The sequence below is a fragment of the Cetorhinus maximus genome, chromosome 9, assembly GCF_964194155.1.
Source record: "Cetorhinus maximus chromosome 9, sCetMax3.hap1.1, whole genome shotgun sequence".
NCBI classification, from domain to species: Eukaryota; Metazoa; Chordata; class Chondrichthyes; order Lamniformes; family Cetorhinidae; genus Cetorhinus; species Cetorhinus maximus.
This window is the reverse complement of record NC_135887.1, coordinates 84334908-84360249: the sequence shown is the minus strand read 5'-3', so window position 1 is coordinate 84360249 and position 25342 is coordinate 84334908. Positions and strand designations below refer to the sequence as shown.

Below are 25342 nucleotides of genomic sequence, written 5' to 3'. Positions count from 1 at the left end.
TGAAAAATCAGGGCTAGGCAAACTCTAAAATGTATCCAAGTCTGTCAGGTACTGACCATGAAAACCACAGAAATGTAGAAGTATGGGAACAGTAACAGTGATAACTGAGGCCTGGTCAGATTGGATACTAACAGTTGATTACTATGGCTATGCAAGTTATTTTTTCTTGTATATAAATAACCTATTAACTGTAATGTGCAATACTATATTGTAACACGTCCATATTAACTTACAATTAGTGAATTGTAATGGCAGCACCCATAATGACCTCTTTTAACCTAATCTCTATGAAAATATTTGTAATTTCTTTAGCCAGTAAATATACCAAGATGAAAGACAGTTTCCAATGCCATAACAGATAATAAAATAGCAAGGTGATTTCTGGAGAACCACCATTTTACGAGGAGCTATACTTGCACCATGCCAGATATAATTATGTAGAATAACATTAAAGTTTACATTGCTGTTTTGCACATGCTACTTTCTAAATTGCATGGTGAGTGTTTCAGTGTACTGAGATGCTTCTTTGTTAAAAAATGAATCTCATTTAAATAGCACTAAAATGCAAATTAAGTGCTCAAACAAATTAAGGGTAATTCAAATTGTTACTTTTAATTAACAGCAGACTATAGATCCTATTTCTGTATAAACAATGTGCTCAAAGAACAACTGTACTGCTATCAGTACAGTGTTTTAGGGAAGAACTCCAACTCCAGGTGCCATCAGCGAAGTTAGTTTTAGGGGAAATGGCCGTATAACAATACCGGGTGCAGCATGTTTCAGGAAGGGACAACTCTATAATTGCATTGGCAATTATATAGTGTATTTTAGAAAGCTGAGAGACCATATTGGCGGGTCATTCATTTCCATCAGGTGTTAACATGGCCATGGCTTCAAAATAGAACTCTGGTTATGTAACTGAACTGTAGTTTAAATGTAGATCTTGTGTTATAAGACTAAAGGTTATAAAACCATCTACTGATTGTGACAGGTAGATGGAAATCAGGCTAAATGTAAAAGGCACTATTATACAAGGAACTTGGAAGAAAAAACTGTTTAATACTGACATCAAGGAGGAGCTTAAAATCTTAAAAAATTATAATTGCAGATAACTGCAGGAACGTCACCCAGGGATTTCTTATTCCACTGCTTCTTCACTTTATTCAAAATTAGTTACAGCTCTAGTTCAAGGTATCTGCAGCATCAGCTAATTTGTGTATATTGAGAAATTTGTTAAGCTACAAATCAGAATTACAGACAAGATATGAAGAAAATGCAATAGAGAAACTATTTGGTTACGATCCTATTAATGATGATATTCCTTGCTTCTAACATGATCTGCTCCTAAAAAGTGACAAGCACTATAAAGAGACCCTGCCCTGTTCATTCCTTGTGGCAAGAAAGCACCTGCCAGCTTTTAAGGCTAGTGAATACAATGGATTGAATCTGTTCCCACCAAAATCTGATGCAATACTATAATAAAAATTTACCTTGCTTAAATTGCCTTTAAATTTAGAGGAAATCAAATGAGCCCCATGTAAAAGATCACAAAAAAATCTCCATTTGGATATGTGGCTTAGGGAAGATTGAAGCAACTGCAAAGGAATTGCACCTCTGAGGGTTTAAAACCTGAACCACTTCAGAAAGCATCAAAATTCAGTTATGAATTGCTCATGGTACAAACATCATTTTAATTGCTTCTTTACATTAGCAACTGCAAGCGACAGGGAAATTTTCATCTAGTCAACTCATCTGGAGCATGCTTTGTTACATTTCAATGTAATGAATAAAAATGGTTAGCAGCTACAACAAGGAACATTAAAGATTAGATGAATTAATAGTTATATTAGTGGAATCAAGATAAAGAGAAAAAATACCTAGAAGCGAGACAAGAACAGCATAATTTAAATTAGATTCCAAAACAAATCTGAAAGCTGGTTACTAACTTTGGAATCTCAAAATAACGAGGTAACTTTATGCTCCCCCAATTTCTAAAAGGTAATGTTTTCCTCCTTAAACCACAAAGTTTAAAATTCTACATCAATGCCTTTAATTCTACTTCCAAAAGTGCACTTTTGCTCAGCACATATCAGTTTACACAAACTGGAACGATATACTCTATACTAAGATACGGCAGCCTAGCGGTTATGGGAGTTGACCAAGAACCCAGAAGTCTTGAAATCAAATCCCACCATTGCAAGTTGTGAAACTGAATGCAATAAATCTGGAGATAGCCCAGAAAAAAACTGAGAAACTGCTATCTTTTAAAGTCTAAAAGCCTCATTATTGATGAACGCCTCCTACCTAAACTGGCTTAAATGTGACTCCAGCCAAACACTATGGTTGACTCTTAATGCCCTCAGAGAAATTAGGGAATGGACAATTAAGACTGCCTTTCCAGTCTCACCCACATCCCAAGAAGAAACAAAACAATGCCTAAAAATTATTGCTCAACTCTAGTTGATGACTGGCATCTTTCGACCTTGGAGTGATGGCCAGTAATAAAGTAATTGGTTTTGACTTTAGTTATACATAAAGCTTCCCAGGTAAATAAGATCAACATGCTGTACTTTTATAGTTAGACTTAGATCAAATCCATTTATTACATACAGATTCACAAAAAGATGCAGCTTCAATTGCATTTTATGCAAGCTGGTGGTACCTAAAAATCAGGAAGTAATTAACTAAACCTGTATGTTGCTTTTCAGATAGGTTCCGTCTGGCATTGTCTGCTTGCCAAATCTTGAGGATGTTATTACATTTCACTAATGAACCTGGAACCATACACAAGTTGTAAAAAGGACTAGAATGAAAATGACAAAGCTTTAGATTGGATCCAGCTATCTAAAGCAACAATGTATCATGAGAACAAGGAAGTGAACCCTACCAATGTGCTAAATGGCAGCTCTGAAAACAAAATTAGAAATACGTTTTACAAAGTAGACATACTAACAACAAATAAAAAGAGCAATTTAACTTGCTGCTTCTTGCGAAACAAATTCATGACTCCAATGTACCAAAAATTTAAATAACAGTTTGAAATTCAGGGGTATATGCAGCAGAACAGGAGAAAAGTAGATTAAAACCAAAACATTAAACGCTAGAAACAGGCAATAGGCAAGTCAGCATCTTTCAGCTGACTGACTTGCTGAGTGTTTCCAGCATTTTCTGTTTCGGGTTCAAATTTCCAGGACCTACAGTTGCTTGCTGTTTAAGATTTAGGCTAAATTGATTGTTAATTAAATTCAACTATCCAATAGAAACTCACTTTAGGATCAATCTCAGCATCATCATCTTCATCTCCCTCCTCCTCAACATCATCATCATCCTGTTGAGAAAAAGTTTCAGATTATTAAAGTGGAAATGGCATTTGATGCCACTTATTCAATCAGGTTGAAGTGGGCCATAAGTTTCCATCGTAACACTTAAGACCCACTATAACCAATGACTGTTTCCCTGTTCTGTGACACTATCGTTGAGATTGACTGAAGGAGCTACATCAGAGTTCTCACCGAGATCACAGAATATTTGTCAATGATGCAACTCTCTACAAAATTCAGATTCATGTTACTTTTTCCAAATTAATGCATGAGGAAAATGCACCATATGCAGCAAGATTTTCCAAACACCAAACAGCACTGGCTTCTCTAAGACATGGAAATGATACAATTAACAATAGTTTCCAATGCAACAAATGCAATATGATGCAAAGAAAGTCTCCTGAACAACAGGATACAGGACACTGTATACCAATCAGATTCTATGAGGCACCACTGTGCACTGTTTGCCAAGTTTCTCTGTAGCTCGCACATTACCAACGGTTCTCATTTCTGGTCTGGCATGGTGTTTGAAAATTATGAAACTGCAATTGTGGGGCAGTTTAGTACCAGTGCATGATGCTGTCATGAACGGGAAGATATGGGCTTAATTCCCCCAAGATCCTCCCCTGTTGTAAAGAAAAATTAACATTTCTCCTAGCAGCAGGGTGAAGAGTTTAGGGTCCCTGGTAACACGAAGCATACAACCGAACAAGGCCATTATGGAGAATAAACAGACTTTTGTACACAAAAATATTAAATTGGGGAAATCAATGGGCAGCTAGACAGTCTACGCCTGTGCTGTTCGTTTTATTTTAAGAAAAACTACCTCACCACCTATGTTAAAAATCTTGGGCATACCCATTCATCCAGCCAATCTCTCCCATGATCCAATTCCTACACCCATATTTATTATGAATACATCCTATATAAACTTGCCAGAGCGTAATTACCTCCCTCTAGTAATGTTTCAGTTCTCAATCACTGAGCTTCTTAGCTTGTGCTGATCAGAAACCTCGCTGCTCCGATAAACTCATCTCCTCAGCTTCCTAAGTTGCTGTATTTTTTAAATTTATGTAGCAACAAAAGTTTTTTCTAAAAATGAAGATAGAATGTAGGACTTCAAATTGAGGACGGAATTATATCTTCATGTCCTGATCAAGTTATCTCACTCTTTGATTCACTTTCAAGGCCAAACTTGGCCTTGACTCCCTCATACATTATCATAGAATTTGACATGGAATAAGCTTTACACTGAAAGGTGGTTTAAGGAAGTCTGTACAAAATGTTGATTTTTATTTATAAACCTGTATCGTTCAACATTATATATTTTTAAAAAGTTCTCTTCCTTTGCTGCCCACCAGTGCCACACTCGCATCTCTTCTCCCCCGACCCCAAACACCTGTGGACTTATGCCAGGGTTCATTTTCATTGTCATCTGTCGCCTCAATGAGCATTATAGTTGAGCCCAATCCTCAGTCCTCAAATGTGATCATCCAAGCAGGAAACAAAGCAACAAGGAGGAACAGAAACCATGACTTAGACATATGAATTACGAGCAGGAGTCGGCTACTTGGCCCCTCGAACATGCTCCGCCATTCAATAAGATCATCTGATTACAGCCTCAACTCCACACTGCTGCCAATCCCCATATGTTCCCCTCTCCAGCCCACAGGCACTAGGGCCAACTGTAGTGCCCCTGCTGCTGAAATTAACTAACTCACCATAGATTTAGGACTGAACCTGGAACATTGCGAGTCTGTCAGCTTTTTATCAACATAATCAGCTGAGCCGCTGGGGAGCGTATTTTATATATGCACACAAAATGGGTAGGACGCTTCTTCACAAATTGGTATATAAATTAAAATGAGTTTAAAATTAGCTAAGCAGGGAAGCCACTAAGTTTACCTGGAAAAACTCAGCAGGTCTGGCAGCATCGGCGGAGAAGAAAAGAGTTGACGTTTCGAGTCCTCATAACCCTTCAACAGAAGGGTCTGTTGAAGGGTCATGAGGACTCGAAACGTCAACTCTTTTCTTCTCCGCCGATGCTGCCAGACCTGCTGAGTTTTTCCAGGTAATTCTGTTTTTGTTTTGGATTTCCAGCATCCGCAGTAGTTTTTTTTGTTTTTAAGCCACTAAGTTTGTCATGCGAAAAAATATAGATAAGGAAACAAACAAATATTTGGTTAGGATCTTACTTCCAAGTAAAATGCAATTTGAGCTTGTGTCACAAACAAGTTAACGACTACAGGCTCTTCTTCATCACAACTCGGTAATTCAAAATGCCCACACATTGGTAAAACTGGATCTTTCTTCAATACCACCAAATGGTAAACAGCAGAGATACGAAAAACTTTAAAGCCAGTAGATCAAGCACAGATTTGCCCTTTAAGGCTAACTGAAGGAGCAAACATGCTTGTTTGGGTGGAGCACTCCAATCATCAGGCTTTCAAATAACCCAATCTGTTTAGTTAATTTTAAACTCATTTTCATTTATATACCAATTTGTGAAGAAGTGTCCTACCCATTTTGTGAGCAAATATAAAATACGGTCCCCAGTGGCTCAGTGGGAGGCAATGGTGTAGTGGTATTGTCGCTGGACTAGTTATCCAGAGACCCAGGTAATGCTCTGGGGTTCGAATCCCACCATGGCAGAAAGCGGAACTTGAATTCAATAAAAATCAGGAATCAAAAGTCTAATGATGACCATGAAACCACTGTCGATTGTTGTAAAAACCCATCTGGTTCACGAATGTCCTTACCTGGTCTGGCCTACATGTGATTCCAGACACATAAGCAATGTGGTCCACTCTCTCCCCTCAAATGGCCCAGCAAGCCACTCAGTTGTATCAAACCGCTATAAAGCCTCAAAAAAGCAGACAGACCACCCGGCATAGACCTAGGCACCAGAAATGGCAACCCTGCAAAGTCCTCCTCATTAACATCTGGGGCTAGTGCCAAAATTAGGAGAGCTGTCTCACAGCCTGGCATAGTCATCCTCACCGAATCCTAGCTTACAGATAATGTCCCAGACACCACCACTAGATCCAGCAGAGGTGGTGGTACAGTGATATACAGTTGGGAGGGAGTTGCTCTGGGAGTCCTCAACATTGACTCCTGGCGTCCCATGGCATCAGGCCAAACATGGGCAAGGAAACCTCCTGTTGATTACCATGTACCCCCGCCCCCACCCCCTCAGCTGATGAATCATGAATCAGTGCTCCTCCATGTTGAAGCATCAACGGTGGCAAGGGCACAGAATGTACTCTGGGTGGGGTACTTCAACGACCATCACCAACAGTAGCTCGGTAGCACCACTACTGACCGAACTGGCCGAATACTAAAGGACATAGCTGTTAGACTGGGTGGTGGTGAAGGAACCAACAAGATGGAAAAACATACTTGCTTGTCACAGATGCATCTGTCCATGACAGTATCGATGGAAGTGACCACCGCACAGCTGTTGTGGAGATCAAGGATGGAAGGTACCCTCCATCATGTTGTGTGGCGCCAAATGGGATAGATTTCAAACAGATCTAGCAACTCAAGACTGGGCAACCATGAGGCATTGTGGGCCATCAGCAGCAGCAGAACTGTACTCTTAACACAATCTGGCCCAGCATATCCCCCACTCTACCATTGCCATCAAGCCAGGGGATCAACCCAGTTCAATGAAAAATGCAGGAGGGCATGCCAGGAGCAGAATCAGGCATTCCTAAGAATGAGGTTAAGCTATAACACAGGACTACTTGCATGCCAAAACAGCATAAGCAGCAAGTGATAGAGCTAAGTGATCTCACAACCACCGGATTAGATCTAAGCTCTCAATTAAACAACTCACTGGAGGAGGCGGCTCCACAAATAACCCCATCCTCAATGATGGGGGAGCCCAGCAAATCCATGCAACAAATAAGGCATTTGCTACAATCTTCAGCCAGAAGTGCTGAGTGGATGGTCCATCTCGGCCTCCTCCAGAGGTCCCCAGCATCATAGATACCAATCTTTAGTCAATTCGATTCACTCCACGTGATATCAAGAAGCGGCTGAAGGCGCTGGATAGTGCAAAGGCCATCCGACAATGGGCCCTGACAATATCCGGCAATAGTACTAAGACTTGTGCTCCAGAACTTTCCGTCACCCTAACCAAGTTGTTCCAGTACAACTACAACACTAGCATCTACATGGCTACGTGGAAAATGACCCAGTTATGTCCTGTACACAAAATGCAGGAGAAAACCAACCCAGCCAATTACCGCCCCATCAGTCTGCTCTCGATCATCAGTAAAGTAAAGGAAGGGGACATCAACAGTGCTATCAAACGGCACTTGCTTAGCAATAACCTGCTCACTGACACCCAGTTTGGGTTCCGCCAGAGCCACTCAGGTCCTGACTTCGTTACAGCCTTGTTTCAAACATGGACAAAGAACTGAACTCCCGAGGTGAGGTGAGGTGAGAGTGACTGCCCTTGACATCAAGGCCGCATTTGACAGTGTGTGGCATCAAGGAGTCCTAGCAAAACTGGAGTCAATGGGAATCGGGGGAAAACTCTCCACTCGTTGGAGTCATACCTAGCACGAAAAGAAGGTGGTTGTGGTTGTTTGAGGTCAGTCATCTCAGCTCCAAGACATCAATGCAGGAGTTCCTCAGGGTAGTGTCCTAGGCCCAACCAGCTTCAGCTACTTCATCAATGACCTTCCATCATAGGGTCAGAAGTGGGGATGTTTGCTGGTGATTGCGCAATGTTCAGCACCATTTGTGACTCATCAGATACTGAAGCAGTCCATGTCCAAATGCAGCAAGACCTGGGCAATATCCAGGTTTGGGCTGACACGCGGCAAGTAACATTCGCGCCACACCAGTACCGGGCAATGACCATCTCCAACAAGAGAATCTAACCATCATCCTTTGACATTCAATGGCATTAACATTATTGAATCCCTCAATATCAACATCTTGGGGGCTACCACTGACCAGAAACTGGACTGGGCTAGCCATATAAATACTGTGTCTACAGGAGCAGGTCAGAGGCTAGGACTCACCTCCTGACTCCCCACTTGCCTGGATGGGGATAGCTTCCACAACACCCAAGAAGCTTGACGCCACCCAGGACAAAGCAGCCTGTCTGATTGGCACCACATCCACAAACATTCACTCCGTCCACCAACGCACAGCAGCAGCAGCGTGTAACGTCTACAAGATGCATTGCAGGAATTCACCAAGGTTCCTTAGACAGCACCTTCCAAACCCACAAATGCTACTCCAGAAGGACAAGGGCAGAAGATAGGTGGGAACACCACCACCTGGAAGTTCCCCTCCAAGTCACTCACCATCCTGACTTGGAAATATATCGCCGCTCCTTCACTGTTGCTGGGTCAAAATCCTGAAACTCCCTTCCTAACCACACTGTGGGTGTACCTACACTACATGGACTGCAGTGGTTCAAGGAGGCAGCTCACCACCACCTTCTCAAGGGCAACTCGGGATGGGCAATAAATGATGGCCCAGCCAGTGAAGCCCTATTCCGTGAATGAATAAAAAAGGTACTACTTCCATGCTGCATGATTCTGAAATGCCAACTCAAAATCTTTGTGTACAAAATGCAAATAGCTATAATATTCTTAGACTCCCATAGCACTCCAGCACACATAGCTATCCTTCCATTCCCTACAGCTGCGCACTAGCACCATCATTCTATTTCTAAGTGCAGCCACATGCCCAGCTCAGTTGCTCCAATCCTTACAACACAGATGCACGTGAGAATAAATGCAAATCTAGCATTATTGGTCCATTCCCTATTGCACAACCACATGCCCAGCTGTTACTTTACCTGCTCCAAATCAAAGAAAAGAGAGCAGAGCCTGCAGGAAAGGTACTGTTTCAGTCAGGCTATCCAGAATAGCGTTACGTCTTAAAGAACATAAGAAATAGGAACAGGAAAGGGTCATGCAGTCCCACAAGCCTGCATTGCCATTTAATAAGATAATTGCTGAACTTCCGACAACAATTTAACCTTCCCGCCCTATCCCCGTATGACTTGATTTCTTTAGTACTTGAAAACCTATCGATCTCAGTCTTGAACGAACTCATCAACTGAACATCCACAGCTCTCTAGAGCAGAGAATTTCAAATATTTTCCACCCTCTGCATAAAGAAATTTCTCATCTGAGTGTGAAGTGGTTAACCCCTTAGCCTGAGACTATGATCCTCCTCCACCCAAGTTCTGTATTCACCCAAACAGGGAAAACTCAATCTCAGCAGCTACACTGCCAAACACTCAAGAATTTTATACACTTCAAAGGCATCACCTCTCATTCTTCTATGCTCCAGAAAATATAAGACTCATTCCACTCTATCCTCACTCTAGGAATAAATCTGGTAAACTAAGGCAGATATCTCCCTCCTTAGGTAAAGAGACCAAAACTGTAAACAGTACTCCGAGTGCGCTCTTACCAAAGCCCAATATCACTGCATCAATACTATCTTACTTTTATATTCCAACCACACTGCATTAAAGGCCAACTACAATTAGCTTTCCTAATTGCTTATTGCATTTGCATGTTAAAACCTCAAACCCATCTGAACAACCTGTTAAAACAAATTTTGTTTTTCTATTCTTCTTACCAAAGTGATCAATTTCACATTGTCCACATTATACTCCATCTGCCACCTTCTTTCTCAATCACTTAAGCGTTCTATATCTCTCCACAGCCACTTTTCAGCCTCAGCTTACTTTCCCACCTTAGTATCATCTACAAACCTGAATACATACAATCAAATCCCTCATCTAAATCATTTTTAGAAATTGTAAGTAGCTGAGGCCCAAGCACTGATCCTTGCTGCACACGACGAGTCACCCTCTGCCACCCTCAAAAATGACCTTTTTCTGCTGTTTGCTAACCAATCCTCAATCCATGCTATTCTATTACCCAAATCCCAAGTCCCAATTTTGCATTATCAAATGTCTTCTGAAAATCCAAATATGCTACATCCACTGGTTTCCCTTTATCTACCCTGTTAGTTGCAACCTCAAAAAGCTGCAATAGGGTTTGTCAAACTCCATTTCCCTTCTACAAAACGGGGTTAACCAATCATTGTGATTTTCCAAGTGTCCTGTAACCAAGACCTTAACTTCACTGGGGCCAAGAAACAACACATCAGGCAACAATTATATCAACTGCAAACTTGCTCTTTGTCTGACACCAACAAGTTGTTTACGAAGTGGTAGCACAAACTGCCAAGCCTATTTATATCATCAACTTTATTCTGGGGAGTACAGAAGCATTTATATCCACAGAAGCTTTATATTTATTCTAAACGACAAGGTTAATCAGAAAAAGGAGCTTGGTGCTGAAAACTGCATTTTTAAATCAGAATAATGAAGAACCTTGAATAAAAGCATTGTTATAGTTAGTCAACCTGAAATTTGGAAAGAAAACATTGGATAATTTCATCAGTTGTCCATCAGAACCTTAAATGGCAAAATAAATAATGCAACATTTTCCTGAAGAGAAAAGGTAACTTTGAAGGGTGGATGGCAGCTACAACATGCCAAAGAAATAAAGTTGTTACTGTACACTTACCTCCTCTTCAGCTTCTTCTCCTTCCTCCACCTCATACTGGAAAAGAAAAAAAATCAGCCAATTTCTCATGATTCTAATGTAAGTCTAATTGAAAACAAAGTTATGCACGTTCTGATATATAATTTTGGAACTTCACTTGCAACCTCTAAAATCAAAATTAGAACCAGAGGTTTAGAAAATGCTCTGCATTTTCCCAAGCACTAAAGCTGCTTATTAGGAATTTCAGCACAAATAATTTGCTTTCTGTACAATAATGGTGATTTAAGTGCAACTTACTTCCAAACAATTTGATATTTTAAGCCTGCATTCGAATTTTAACAGATTGCATGTTTGTGAACAACAGGTGGTAATGAGACTATGGGGTGAGAAATGCAACCAATATGTTGGAATTATGACGTTGAAAGTTTACCAGGTTAGAATGGCCAATTACAATGATTAGGGATGTTTGCCAGGTACACGGCTTATCATCTAATGAGTGATTGCTGGGAAAGCTGCAGCTGAAATAGAAGCAAACTGAAAATAAAGATTAGAATCCCAGTACTGAAAAGCAGTATGACTGTCTTGACTGGTTATCCTAGTCTAAAGTGAATGAGCAGAAGGTGCACTCAACTACTGTTTTAAGAAAAAGGACTCATATCAGTGTACAAATTAAAGAGTGACACTGAGGAAACCATTCTCTGTACTTTCCCCAATATTAATATGCTTATGTTTGGGCAAGCACAGGAACAAATGCTGGGAAATAAGAGAACAGCATGAAGTGGTATAATTGTGATAGAAAAGTCAATAGCATGCTGTAGTCATTACATTATGCCTAACTGCTTTTCTTTTTTAATTAGACTTGTATTCTCTGACACCCCCCCCGCCCCATCAAAAACAAGTTTTTCCTACACTCTAACAAATTCCTTGGTCGAGAAGATAGGGAAGCATGTTATCCTCATTCAATATTCAAGTATTCTGCCTCCACAGCTGTATAAGGTAAAGACTTCCTAAGATTCACAACCCTCAGGAGAAATTCCTTCCCACTTCAGTCTTAAATGGACGACCTTTTTTTAATGGCCCCTAGCTCTGGATCCTGCCAAGGGGCAACATCCTCTTAGCATCTACCCTGTCAAGTCCATCAGAACCTTAAATGGTGCAATAAGATCACCTTTCATTCTTCTAAACTCCAGCAAGTATGGGCCGAACTTGTTCAACCTTTCCTCATAAGACAACCTCTTCATTCCAGGAATAAAGCTAGTGAACTTTCTCTGAATTGCCTCCAATGCTAATATAACCCTCCTTAAATATGGAGACCAAAACTCTACACAGTACTCTAGGTGTGGTCTCATCATCAAACAGTACACTTGGAGCAAGATTCTCTACTTTCATACTCCATCCTCTTTGCAATTAAGGCCAACAACCATTTGCCTTCCTATTTAATTGCTGTACCTGCATGTTAACTTCTTGTGATTCATGTATGAGAACACCTGGATCCCTCTGTACCAAGCAATCTGTAGTCTCCCTCCATTTCAATAATATTTTGCTTTTCTATCCTTCTTACTAATCGATAACCTCACACTTTCCCACATCATCCAGGAATCTGGTTTTCCTGGTACATGGATCACAAAAAGTTAGTATGCAGGTACAGCAAATGATTAGGAAAGCAAATGGAATGTTGTCAAAAACTTGTTATTGCAAGGGGAATGGAATATAAAAGTAGGGATGTTTTGCTACAGTTGGAAAGGGCATTGGTGAGACCACATCTAGAGTACTGTGTAGAGTTTTGCTCTCCTTATTTAAGAAAGGATATAAATGCTTAAGAAGTTCACATGAGGCAAACTCGACTGATATCTGGCTGGGGTAGGGGGAGGTGTTATCAGAAAAAGGCTGGACAGGTTGAGCCTATATCCATTGGAGTTTAGAAGAACAAGAGGAGATCCTATTGAAGTGTATAAGATCCTCAGAGGACTTGACAGGGTGGATGCTAAAAGGATGTTTCCCCTTGTGGGAGAGACTAGAACTAGTGGGCACCCATTTAAGACCGAGTAGAAATTTTTCTCTGAGGGTTGAAAACCTTTGGAATACTTCCTAAGAAAGCAGTGGAGGCAGGATCAATGAATATTTTTAAGGCAGAAGTAGAAAGATTCTTGACTAACAAGGTAGTCAAAGGTAATTGGGGGTAGGTGGGAATATGGAACTGAGGCCACGATCAGATCAGCCATGATCTTATTGAATGGTGAAGCAAGCTTGAGGGGTTGAATGGGCTGCTCCTAATTTGGATATTTGTCCTTGAGAGGGTACAGAAGAATGGTTCCAGGAATGGGGGATTTTAGTTACAAGGATAGATTTGAATCACTGGGTTTGTTCTCCTCGGAGCAAAGGAAATTGAAGGAGATTTGATAGTAGTGTACTAGCTTTTGACAGGTTTGGATAAGGTAGAATAGGAAGAACTGTACCCATTAGCTGATTGTAAAAGGGCCAGGGGGCACAGGTTTTAGGTTTTGGCAAGAGTTATAGGGGAACGTGAGGAGGAATCTTTTTACGCAGCGAGTGTGAATGATCTGGAATTCACTGCCCACGAAGGTGACGGGACCGGAAATAGTCAATGATTTGAAAAGGAAATTGGATGGGCACTTGAAGGAAATAAACTTGCAGGGCTACGGGGATCGAGCTGGGGAGTGGGACTGACTGCATTGTTCCATGGAGAGCCAACAAGGGCTCGATGGGCCAAATGGCCTCCTGTGCTGTGAACTGACTACTCCATTTGCGCACTCACTTAACCTATCTGTATCCGTTTGCAGACGCTGTCCTCCTCACAACTTGTTTTCCTGTTATCTTCATATTGTCAGCAAACTTAGCTCTAATACATTGAAGTTATTAATATAGACTGTAAACAGTTGAGGCCCCAGCACTGATCCCTGCAGCACTTCACTAGTTACAGTTTGCCAAGCTGAAAATAACCCATTTATCCAGTCTCTTTTTCTCTGCTAGTTAGCCAATTCTCTACCCATGATAACACATTACATCCAGCACCAAAACCTTTTATGTGGCGCCTTAATGAATGCCTTGAGAATCCAAATACACTACGTCTATTGGTTTCCCCCTTAAACATCCTGCTCATTATATCCTCTAATAAAAACTAATAAATTTGTCAAACGCTATTTCTCTTTCATAAAAGCATATTAGCCCTGCTCAGTTGTATAATGATTTTCTTAATGTCCTGCATCTTCCTTAATGGTGGATTCTAGCATTTTCCCAATGACAGATGTTAGGCTAACTGCCTGATTTCTTGATTTTGGTCACTCTGCTCTTCTGGTTTTCTAAGCCTCCAGGGCTTCTTTATTGTTTTACAAAGGTAAGAGGGGGAAGTTGCCTGTTGTAGACTGGAAAACTACATTAAAAGGTATGATGGTAGACAGGCATTTAAAGAATTATTAAATGGTTTACAACAAAGTTACATTCTTTTGAGGCACAAAAACCCAGAAGGAAAAGTGATCCAACCATAGCTAACAAGAGAAGTTAAGGATTGTATTAGATCGGAAGACGAGGCCTATAAAGTTGCCAAAAAAAGTAGTAAGCCTGAGGATTCGGAGCATTTCAGAATTCAGCAAAGGAGCACCACGAAACTGATAAAGAAAGGGAAGATAGAATATGAAAGCAAACTAGCAAGAAAGATAAAAATGGACTGTAAAAGTTGCTATAGGTGTGTAAAAGAGAACATTCAGCCAAATGTGGGTCTAGTACAGGCAGAGACAGGAGAATTTATAATGGGGAATAAGGAAATGGCTGGGAAACTAAGCAAGTACTTTGTGTCTGTCTTCACAGTGGAGGATACAAAAAGCATCCCAAAAATACCAGAAACCGAGGGACTAGTGAGAATGAAAAACTGAAAGGAATTAGTATGAGTAAACAATTAGTATTGAGTATTGGAGAAGTTAACAAGACTGAAAATTGGTAAATCCCATGGATCTGATGATCTGCATCCCAGAGTGCTGAAGGTGGGGGCTGTTGAGACAGTGGATGCACTGGTCATAACTTCCAAAAGGAAGTTAAGGATAGTATTAAACTGAAAGAAACACTATACAAATCTGCAAAGATTTATGGTAGGTCAGAGGATTGGACAGATTTTAAGAACCTGCAAAGGCTAAAAAGATAAAGATGCAGAAATAAGAGTATAAGAAAAAACTAGCTAGTAATATAAAAATAGATAGTAAGAGTTTCTGCAAGTATTTAAACAGGAAAAGGGTAACTAAAACTAGTGTTGGTCCTCTAGAGTGTGCCTGGGGAATTGACAATGGAAAACAAAGAAATGACAGAGGCATTGAACAAGTATTTTGTGTCTATCTTCACTTAGAAGACTTAGAAAACTCCCCAAAAATGCTTGATAATCAAGAAGTGATAGGGAGGGATGAACTTAAAACGATCACCATCACTAGGGAAAGGGTGCTGGGAAAACTATTAGGCCTAAAAGCTGATACGTCCCTAGGATTGGATGGCCTACACCATAGAGTCTTAAAAGAAGTGGTGCCACAGGTAGTAGATGCATTGGTTATAAACTTCCAAAATTCCTTGGATTCTGGAAAGGTCCGAGTGCACTGGAAAACAGCTAATTTAACACCTTTATTCAAGAAGGGGCGAAGGTAGAAAGTAGGGAACTATAGGCCAGTTACCTAGCATCTGTCATAGGGAAAGTGCTAAAACCCATTATTAAGAAGCAGGATACTTAGAAAATCACAATGTGATCAGACAGAGCCAACATGGCTTTATGAAAGGGAAATCGTGTTTAACTGATGTATTAAGAGTTTTTTGACAAAATAATACTCAAGGTGGATAAAGGGGAACCGGTAGATGTGGTATACTTAGATTTCCAATAGGCTTTAGATAAAGTACCACAACAAAGGTTACTACACAAGTTGAGGGTACATGGTCTAGGAAGTAACCTATTAGCATGGATAAAAGATTTGTTAACTAGTAGGAAGCAGTGAGTAGGGTCAAATGCATCTTTTTTGAATTGGCAAGCTGTCACTTGTGGAGTGCCAGAGAGATCAGTGCTGGGTCCTCAACTTCTTATAATATATATCAATGACTTGGAAAGGGGGAGGGGTGGATGGTGGTGTGTGTGTGTATGTATGGTAGCTAAATTTGCTGTCGACATCAAGATAGGTAGAAAAATAAAAAAAAAACAGTACGTCTGACACCATCTGTGGAGAGAGAAAAACAAAGTTAACGTTTCAAGTCCGTATGACCCTTCTTCAGAGCTCTGAAGAAGGGAAATCGTGTTTAACTGATGTATGAGTTTTTTTGACAAAATAATACTCACGGTGGATAAAGGGGAACTGTTACATGTGGTATACTTAGATTTTCAATAGGCTTTAGATAAAGTACCACAACAGAGGTTACTACACAAGTTGAGGGTACATGGTCTTCTTCAGAGCGCTGAAGAAGGGTCATGCGGACTCAAAACATTAACTTTGTTTTTCTCTCTCCACAGATGCTGTCAGACCTACTCAGTTTTTCCAGTATTTTCTGTTTTTGTTTCAGATTTCCAGTATCCACAGAATTTTGCTTTTAGTTTAGGTAGGAAAGTATGTTGTCAAGAGGAGGCACAGGTACCATGGTCACTCGTCATAAATACCCATCTTGTTCGCTAATGTCCTTTAGGGAAGGAAATCTGCCATCCTTACCTGGTCTGGCCAACATCTGAGACTCCAGACTCAGAGCAATGTGGTTAACTCTTAAATGCCCTCTGAAATGGCCTAGTAATGGCAATTAGGAATGGGCAATAAATGCTGGCCTGGCCAGCAACACCCACTTCGGGACGAATAAAAAAATATAGAGGAAGCTTTATGCAGTTATACAGGCTCTTGGTGAGACCATATCTGGAATACTGTGTATAGTTTTGTGCTCCTTATTTGAAAAAAAAGATATGACTGCATTAGAAGCACTTCAGAGAAGGTTTACTCGACTCATTCCTGGGGGGAAGGGCTTATTCTAAGAAGAAAGGTTGAACAGTTTGGGCCCATACCCATTGGAGTTTAGAAGAATGAGGGGTGATCTTATTGAAATATACAAGATCTAGAGGGGACTTGATAGGGTGTATGCCTGGAAGATGTTTCCTCTAAAACAGGGGGGTATAGTTCAAGAATAAGAGGCCTACCTTTTAAGACAGAGATAAGGAAACATTTTTTCTCTCGGAGGGTCATTGGTCAACAGAATTCTCTTCCCCAGAAAGTAGTGGAGCCCGAGTCTTTAAATTTATTCAAGGCTGAGTGAGGTACATTTTTGATAGACAAGGAGACAAAGGTTACGGCAAGGGGGGCGGCTGACAGGAAGGTGAAGCTGATACCATAATCGATTAGCCATGATCATATTGAATAGCGGAGCATGTTCAAAAGGCCAAATGGCTTACTCCTGCTCCTAAGTCTTATTTTCTAATGTCCTATTTTTCAGAATCTATAGAATTTTAGGAATGGTTCCTGTAGACTGCAAGGTAGCAAATAAAACCTTATTATTTAAGAAAGGAGGGAGAGGGGAACCAGAGTACCACAGACTTGTTAGTTTGACATCAATAGCAGGGAAAATTCTAGAATCTATAATAAAGGATGTGATATCTGGAGGCTTAGAAAATAATATGATTGGGCAGATTCAACATGGATATATAGAAGGGAAATCATGTTTGACATACCAGTTGGAGTTTTTCTGAGGATGTTACTTGTAGCATAAAGTAAAATCAGTGGATTGGTATTTGGATTTTCAGAAGGCTTTTGAAAAGTCCTGCACAAGATGTTAGTACACAGAATTAGGGAACGTCAGTATATTGCCCCCGATCTGACATGATTGAGAATTGGTCAACAGACAGAAAATAGAGTAGGAATAAACGGGTCATCCTCAGGTTGGCAGACTGTGACTAGTGAGGTACCACAAGGATCAGTGCTTGAGCCGCAGCTATTTGCAATCTATAATAATGATTGGATGTCGGGACCAAATGTAATATTTCTAAGCTTGCAGATGACACAAAACTTAGAGGGAACATGAGTTGCGAGGAAGATGCAAAGAGACTTCAAGGGGATTTAGACAAGCTAAGTGAAAAGGGCAAGAACTTTACAGGTGGAATATAATGCAGAAAAATGGGAAGTTGTCTGCACTGGTAGGAAAAACAGAATTGCAGAGTATTCCTTAAATGGTGAGGAATTGGGAAGTGATGATGTCCAAAGGTACTTGGGTGCCCTTGTTCACGAATCACTTAAAGCTAAAATGCAGGTGTAGCAAGCAATTGGAAATGCAAATGGTATATTGCAAGAGGATTTCAGTACAGGAGTAAAAATGTCTTGCTGCAATTGTATAGAGCTTTGGTGAGACCACATTTGATGTGCTGCGAAGAGTTTTGGTCTCCTTACCCAAGCAAGGGCATACCTGCCATAGAGGAAGTGAAACGAAAGTTCACCAGACTGATTCCTGCGATGACAGGATTGTCCTATGAGGAGACTGGGCCTGTATTCTCTAGAGTTTAGAAGAATGAGTGTGACCTCATTGAGACGTACAAAATTCTTACAAGGCCTGAAAGGGTTGCTGTAGGATGTTTCCCCTGGCTGGGGGGTCTAGAACCAGGCCGCACGGTCTCAGAATAAGAGATAGGCCATTTAGGACTGAGAGGAGGAGGATTTCTTCACTCAGAGGGTGATGCATCTTTGGGATTCTCTAACCCAGATAACTGTGGAGGCTGTCATTGAGTACGCTCAAGACAGAAATAGATTTCTGGATATTAAAGGCATCAAGTAATGTAGGGATAAGTGCAGGAAAATGGCATTGAGATAGATGATCAGCTATTATCTGGTTGATTGGTGGAGCAGGCTCAAGGGCCTGAATGGCCTACTCCTCTGATTTCTTATGTTTGCCTAAACTGATCCCAGATTTGCTTTAAGCTCTTGCTACAAAGTGATTTAACTTGAGCAATGGACACCTAGCTAATATCACTAGAGTCTGAAAGCTCGGAGCTTTGTTTCGACGATTAGCCAAGGATTTTGGAAATTATTAAATGAATGCAATGACATCTGACTTCTTCTCCAACAATCACGGTCAATTTCATGAGACATCTAGCTGTTGTCTACTGCTCAATATAAAGGAAAGAACTGTTTCAACTCTAACCAGGCCAAGCTATGGATCAGCTTTCAGCCAATGGCTTTTGTTGAATTGATGTGGCACTGGAATGGAACCCAAGTGTAACAGAAATCATTTACAACAGGTTACGAACAGTGCAGGGACACAGTGCCCCGTAAGTTTTGGTGGAATGGCAATTGAGTCGGATTACCAAGCCTCCTAGTTTTTTTTAAACCTTAAAATGAAGCCGTTCCTATCACATCACGCTTTCCAATTCAGGCTGGGCAGGATCACTCCAGCCCAGTGGGTTCCCAGGGTCTACAGCCGAGGGCAGCTCAGTTGAGGGTAAATAAGCCACACTTTTTTTTTTTAAAACAGCACTAACTGCTATAAATTAGATAAGTTTTTGACAAGCCAGGGAAAAGGTGAGTGCATAAACTGAGTGGGTAGGATTTGGGTGGTTGGATCGGTCCTGGCTTGGGTGCGGTCAGGGTGGGCCAAATGGTGGGTGGGTCGGGGTGGAAGAGAGCAGTCAGGGAGTGTAGACTGTAATGGGGGATGAGTTGGTTGGGGGGAGAGAGAGAGAGAGAGGGATGTGCATGCATCGCTCTCTCTTTCTGTTTGTCTCATGGTGGTGGGGTTCGGGGGAGTCCCATGGGGTAGTGGTGGGGTAGTGCTATAGTTACCCAGAAGCTAGAAGTGGTTTTAATTCTAATGTTTTCTGGACAACTATTGCTGTATGACAGTTGGAACCATCCGAACTTTGCGATTTAAATTGCATTTTCAGAAAGTTCCCAGTGCAGGCAATTGCCCAAAGGAAATTTGAACTTCCCGGGCAATTGCTGTATAGTCCTTACCTGGAAACGTCTGGGGTGCGTTCCCCAGCGCAACTTGAGTATCCCCCCCCCAAGATATACTGTTCTGGAGCTCGGAAGTTACAGGCGAAAGTTTAGTCTGCTACCGCTACCGTGCTCATCTCAACAGCCCCTATGTCCCCTCTCTTCACCAACCCCATCCATGCGTGGTATTAACAAACCAAAGCTAATATATCAAGGTAGATGATGGCTCCAGCATTGAACCTTGGGGAACACCACTCAGTATTCTGTTACCCCACCACCAGCCCCAAAAACCACAATCCTGACATCAGTCCCTAATTATTATTTAGTACTTTCTTCCTTCAACCAATTCCTTAGCTACACTCAGTTTCCTGCTATTTCTTTTCTAGTAACTGTCCTTCGTGAGCAATTTTATCAAAGTATTTTTTTGAGAACAAAAGGGAAGGCTTCATTCCCATTTTAGGCATCCTCGAAAAAGTCATAATCAGATAGGATCTTTTCATTAAAAGCTATCTTGATTCAGAATTATTACAATCTTATACAGATATTAAAGTTAGTCCCCAACGATCATTCCCTAATTTTAACATGCAATGAAGTTCAATGGATATGTCTGCAATTACAACCATCATATTTGTTCTCCTTCTCGAATATGTGTACTTTAGCTTGTTTTAAATCTGGTGTCACCTCCTTAGTATTCATAAATTTCTTCATACTAATTATTAACACCGATCAGACTTCATTTGTCTTCAATATTCTGAGATATAGACACTGCCTACCCCAAGGGATTCATTTGTTTTGAATCTTTTCAATTGTATAGAAGACCTCATTTATATAGAGATCTCCAACTCTGCATGATTTTCCAAGTTTTGACCAGTGAATACTTCAAGTACTCAGAGCATTTTACTTTTTCATCCATAGTTTCATCCCTAATGGAATCTTTAAAGGTTCTCAACTCATCTTTGACTGTCACATTGCTTTTCTTTTGACAACTTATCAAAAATAACTGGTCACAAGTTAGCAATGTACTCACATCCTCATCGTCATCTATGGCTTCTCCAGTGAAATACAGAACTGCTCGAGGAACTATCCGTTCACGGAAAAAGTGCCCAATTTCAAAATCTGTAGCTAAATTAAACTCTGAATCTTCATCCTAGGAAACAAGGTAAAATTATGTTGCAACGATTTTAATCTGTGAAATATAACTAATCACCAGTATGATACAATATTACTTACGATTTAAGCTCCAGATAAAATTTTTCCATTTCAAGGTTAAAAAAAATCCACCCCCACAGGCAAGCTTTTGCTCATATACCACAAGAGTGAAATCCCAGACGAGTTTGCAGTTTGCAGAATGAGCAATGACCTCTCACCTTGCTAAAATTACTAATTACATTTATTAACGTTGAAGAGGAAATGGGCTTTATATTACAGTGCTTAATTTGCCACCCGCATTTCAAAATGACAACGGTCTCTGGGCTCTAGTACATCTTGAAGGTAACTATGCTGTTTGTGTCAGACACTGGAATTGTAGTTGAAATTGAGGTTTAATGAACACTCTTATTGATCCCAATTTATTAGGTACCCAAGTAGAATTACACCAAAAAAATGACTACCAGCCACAGTTGTACCTCTGTCTCTGCTCAAAAGCCCACAGAGACAAAGGAAATTCAAGAAGGCATCCTACACAAATTACAATCAATCACAAATAGGTTCCAGGTTTGTTTGACAGATACCAGCCAGGTGCTCCACACCCCTTTAGGACATAAGCAAACTGAAGAGCCTTGACAGGATAAATCCAAAGGTCATGGACAAATGTACAAGCAATTGATGCCATTCTTTATCAGCTAAGGATCTTGGCAACAATTTACCCACTTTTCCATTCATACAGCAAAAAAAAAATCTCAATCCATTTGAGCAGCCATTTTAAACTGACACTGTAAGCAAGTTATATATTCACATAAAGAAATATTCAAGTGATGAAATGAAATAGGATAGCTCTTTGATGTGCGACACCCACAATGGAATGTGCATTTAAGAGTAGCCCCGCACAATTGGATTATTAATAAATATTCAGAAACATAACTCAATCCTCAACATTACTCTTCAGCTGTATTGCTACAGCCAAGTGTTGGGCAGAGGCTAGGCACCCGTAGGAAGACTGATCAAATCTCCACCAATCCCCCTCAAGCACCTCCCTGTAGCACTGGCCTGAGGGCAGAATGTAGGAGGTGCACGATGCCAAGAAGACCATAAAAGGAAAAACAGCAATGCTCCTAAACAAATATTTAATTCCAATTGAGAAACATCTACAGTCTGCTGCTGAGGACCAAATCCCCTTCTCAGCTGCACCATAAAAGTACTCACCATTTCTGCCTCACCATGTCCAGAAACTGAAAGATGAAAAAAAGAAAAAATGTCAGTTCCTTTCCTGCATTGGTGGTCCTCTTATGGTAAGGAACAGATGTGCTGGACAACACCAAACAAACTGAGGATTTTAATAAAAAAAAGACAGTGGTTAATACTGTTCTGATAAAACCTATTTCAAGGTTGTAATTATTCTTAAAGACCTTAGGACCTAATCAGGTAACAAAAAAATTCAATCAGGTTATGGCTGGAATCAGGATCCAAATTGAGATGCAACCTTTCTGCGTGTGCTTTGAAATCCATATTAAACTCAATTAGATTCTTTGAAATATGGTACTCTATTAAGACTGCTCAGTAACTAAGCTATGGTTTAAATCTAAATTAGTGTACCAATTGTTGGTTCTAGACCAGTTTCTAAATGAACAGCTCCTCTAGTGTAGCCTTTAAGAATGGGAGCAAGAGCTCCTTCAATGGAAGGAAAAGGGAAACCGATTCATCAAATATGCTTTAACACATCCTTTAATTGGAATCCGATTTGTAACTCTGGCATTAAAACAGACTACTCGCCATTCTGTTAAGTTGTGTGATTAATGTGGTTATAACTTAGCTAGGTTCAGTTGTGAAGCACTGCTGCTTCCTGTTGGCTGACAGCTTTATCACTGCAGTAATTACAGGCATGTTAAATTATACACACCCCTGTTCAAGTATTTCTCACAAGCACTTTATGGGCTGATTGCATTCCTTTATACCATTTCAATGGAAAGGCTTGGCTGATCAAATTCCACTTACACCTCTATCATTCCCCTTGTTGCTAGGAGAATGTCTTATCCATTCTTAAGAAAGCTCTAACATTCCAGTGAGTGTGAAAGCTGACAAGACAAGAGGAAATATGTTATTAAGGAGGGTTCATTACATGTGTAAAGTGGCAAGATTACTGAAATGGATAATCTCATTTGGTGAAGTGCCTCCGGAGGGATTCATGCAAGGTGGTCTTTAATGGAGCCAAGTTATTTCTGTTTTGTGGGAATGTACTCGGAGCTGGTTAGGTCAGGAAACAACTGTTTCCCTTTGTATCCCCAAATTACTTTAGTCAATGCATTATTTGTTTGAAAAGGCAGAGAAGTACTGAGATCATGTCTGCATACTTATCTGGTTTGAACAAATCCTGGTATACCCAGAATTATCGTTCACAGACAAGTGATTTCTTCTTCAGAAAGTGTCCATTTCCACTATGCTCTAAGCTAACGCGCAAATATCTGAGGAATATTTTTTGTTTTAACTTACAGTATATGAGGGTCCAGATGTTTACACAGTTGCACACGTATGTATGAATTATTGTAACTGATGGTTAGGATATTTCTAGTCATGGGGCTTTACAAAACAAAACTAAGTTCTCTTAGTTCTGTTGAAGGGTCATGAAGACTCGAAACTTCAACTGTACTCTTCTCCGCTGATGCTGCCAGACCTGCTGAGTTTTTCCAGGTATTTTTTATTTTGGATTTCCAGCATCCGCAGTTTTTTTTGTTTTTATCATGGGACTTTACAATAGTGGCCTCCGATTTATGTTTCCAATTTACAAGCAAATGTTTGGGTAATATACTTATTACTGGTGTAGATATTGGTGGTGCTGTTGATGATGAGGTGATAAAGGCAGGTTTTTTATCTATCATGTGCAAGTTGGACAAATTTAGGCAGTGCACAAACCAGGCACAAAACCAAACAATAATAATACTTGTTTACTTTCTCTCTCTTCCCCACCCCTTCTTATTATCAGTATTATTCTCATCTTGAGATAGTATTACACCAAATTCCATTTCACCACTCGAGTGCTTAGAACACCAATATTTTGTGCGCTAAAATCCACCACACTAACAATAAAAGAATTGCAAAGATAATATCAGTTGAATGACAGGATATATAACAACCAACAACTCAATGAAAAGTGAAAGACAGGTTAGGTTAGGGAGTGGTTGTAAGTATTTAAAATCTACTTCATTTTCCTACAGAAAGCCAAGCTATAGCTGAATGTTCAATTTTTCACCTATGCTAAAGTCTTTCTGCAGGTTAGCGTGGGTAAAAAGCCGCAAGTTAATAGCTTTCACAATTCAATTTAACCAATTCACTATTGGTTCAAGGGGAATTTCAATACAAAGTCTTTTTTCAAATGCAGTTCATTAGTTTTAGATAATGTCCCTTGAGGTTATACTTTTATAACAGTTTTTCTTACAGGAAAAAGTTTTCTACTAGTGGACAAAATATAAATTCCATTTAAACTGGCATCTAGGTGGTGCAGCACATTAGATATTGGCCTTTATCTCATTGGTGGGTTCAAATTCAACCCATACTGATGGGATCAGCTCCCTGATCTGCTATGAGGTAAAAGCAAAATACTGCAGATGCTGGAAATCTGAAATAAAAACAGAAAATGCTGGAAAAACTGAGCAGGTCTGGCAGCATCTGTGGAGAGAGAAACAGTGCTAATATTTCGAGTCTGTATAACTTCGGGAGCCTTTATTTGGTTGCCAAATTGTCCCAATACCTCAAAACTGCTAATTCAAATTAAGATAGCAATTCTCTGGTGATCAAAAAGAATTGAATTATGGATCAGTTAAATTACATGGCTTTTAATTAAAAGGAGCCAGTCTTTAAGTGGATTTTTTTTAAACAGGTCATAAGATTTGGTATAGAAAATATCAAATTAATTCAGAATAGCCTGCTTTTCTTACCTTGTGACAGAATAAAGGGAGCATTGGGACAAGCAGGTTGCAAGGTGAGTTGCACATTTTAATGATCTGCAAATGACTACTGACAGTTATCACCCAAAAGCAATTTTTGAAATCAGTAAGTGAATGGTGAACTCTGTAGCATAAAGACTTCTGTGCACAAACCATCTTGATGCCCAGACAGTACAGTTGGCAGCTTTAATTCTTTGGTCCAAGAATAGTCACTGGAGTTGTGCAATTACAATGGGTGTTGTCATCAATTACTCTCCGAAAAACACAAATTGCACCATGATTCACAAAAAGAAGAACTTAAACACCCATAAGCTTCAAATATTTTTTTGTGGATTCTGTTCTGTCTGGGTTGGGCAAATAATTTGGATATAGTCAGTTACTGTACACCATTTTAAATTAAACTACATCATTCTTCATCTCCATGGTAACTCACT

At 40.2% G+C, this 25342-nt stretch overlaps 1 protein-coding gene across 4 annotated transcripts in view; it reads right to left on the bottom strand.

Annotated features, from left to right (window-relative positions):
• The window catches only part of nap1l4b (nucleosome assembly protein 1-like 4b), a 101676-nt gene that overhangs the window by 7438 nt on the left and 68896 nt on the right, over window positions 1-25342 (bottom strand). For all 4 annotated transcript variants that reach the window (XM_078548971.1, XM_078548973.1, XM_078548972.1 and 1 more), the window contains 4 exons: window positions 22174-22199; window positions 20840-20959; window positions 10898-10933; window positions 3269-3328 (listed from right to left, as the gene is read on the bottom strand). In XM_078548971.1, the coding sequence (XP_078405097.1) occupies window positions 3269-3328; window positions 10898-10933; window positions 20840-20959; window positions 22174-22199 (242 nt within the window). The remainder of the gene's footprint in view (window positions 1-3268; window positions 3329-10897; window positions 10934-20839; window positions 20960-22173; window positions 22200-25342) is intronic.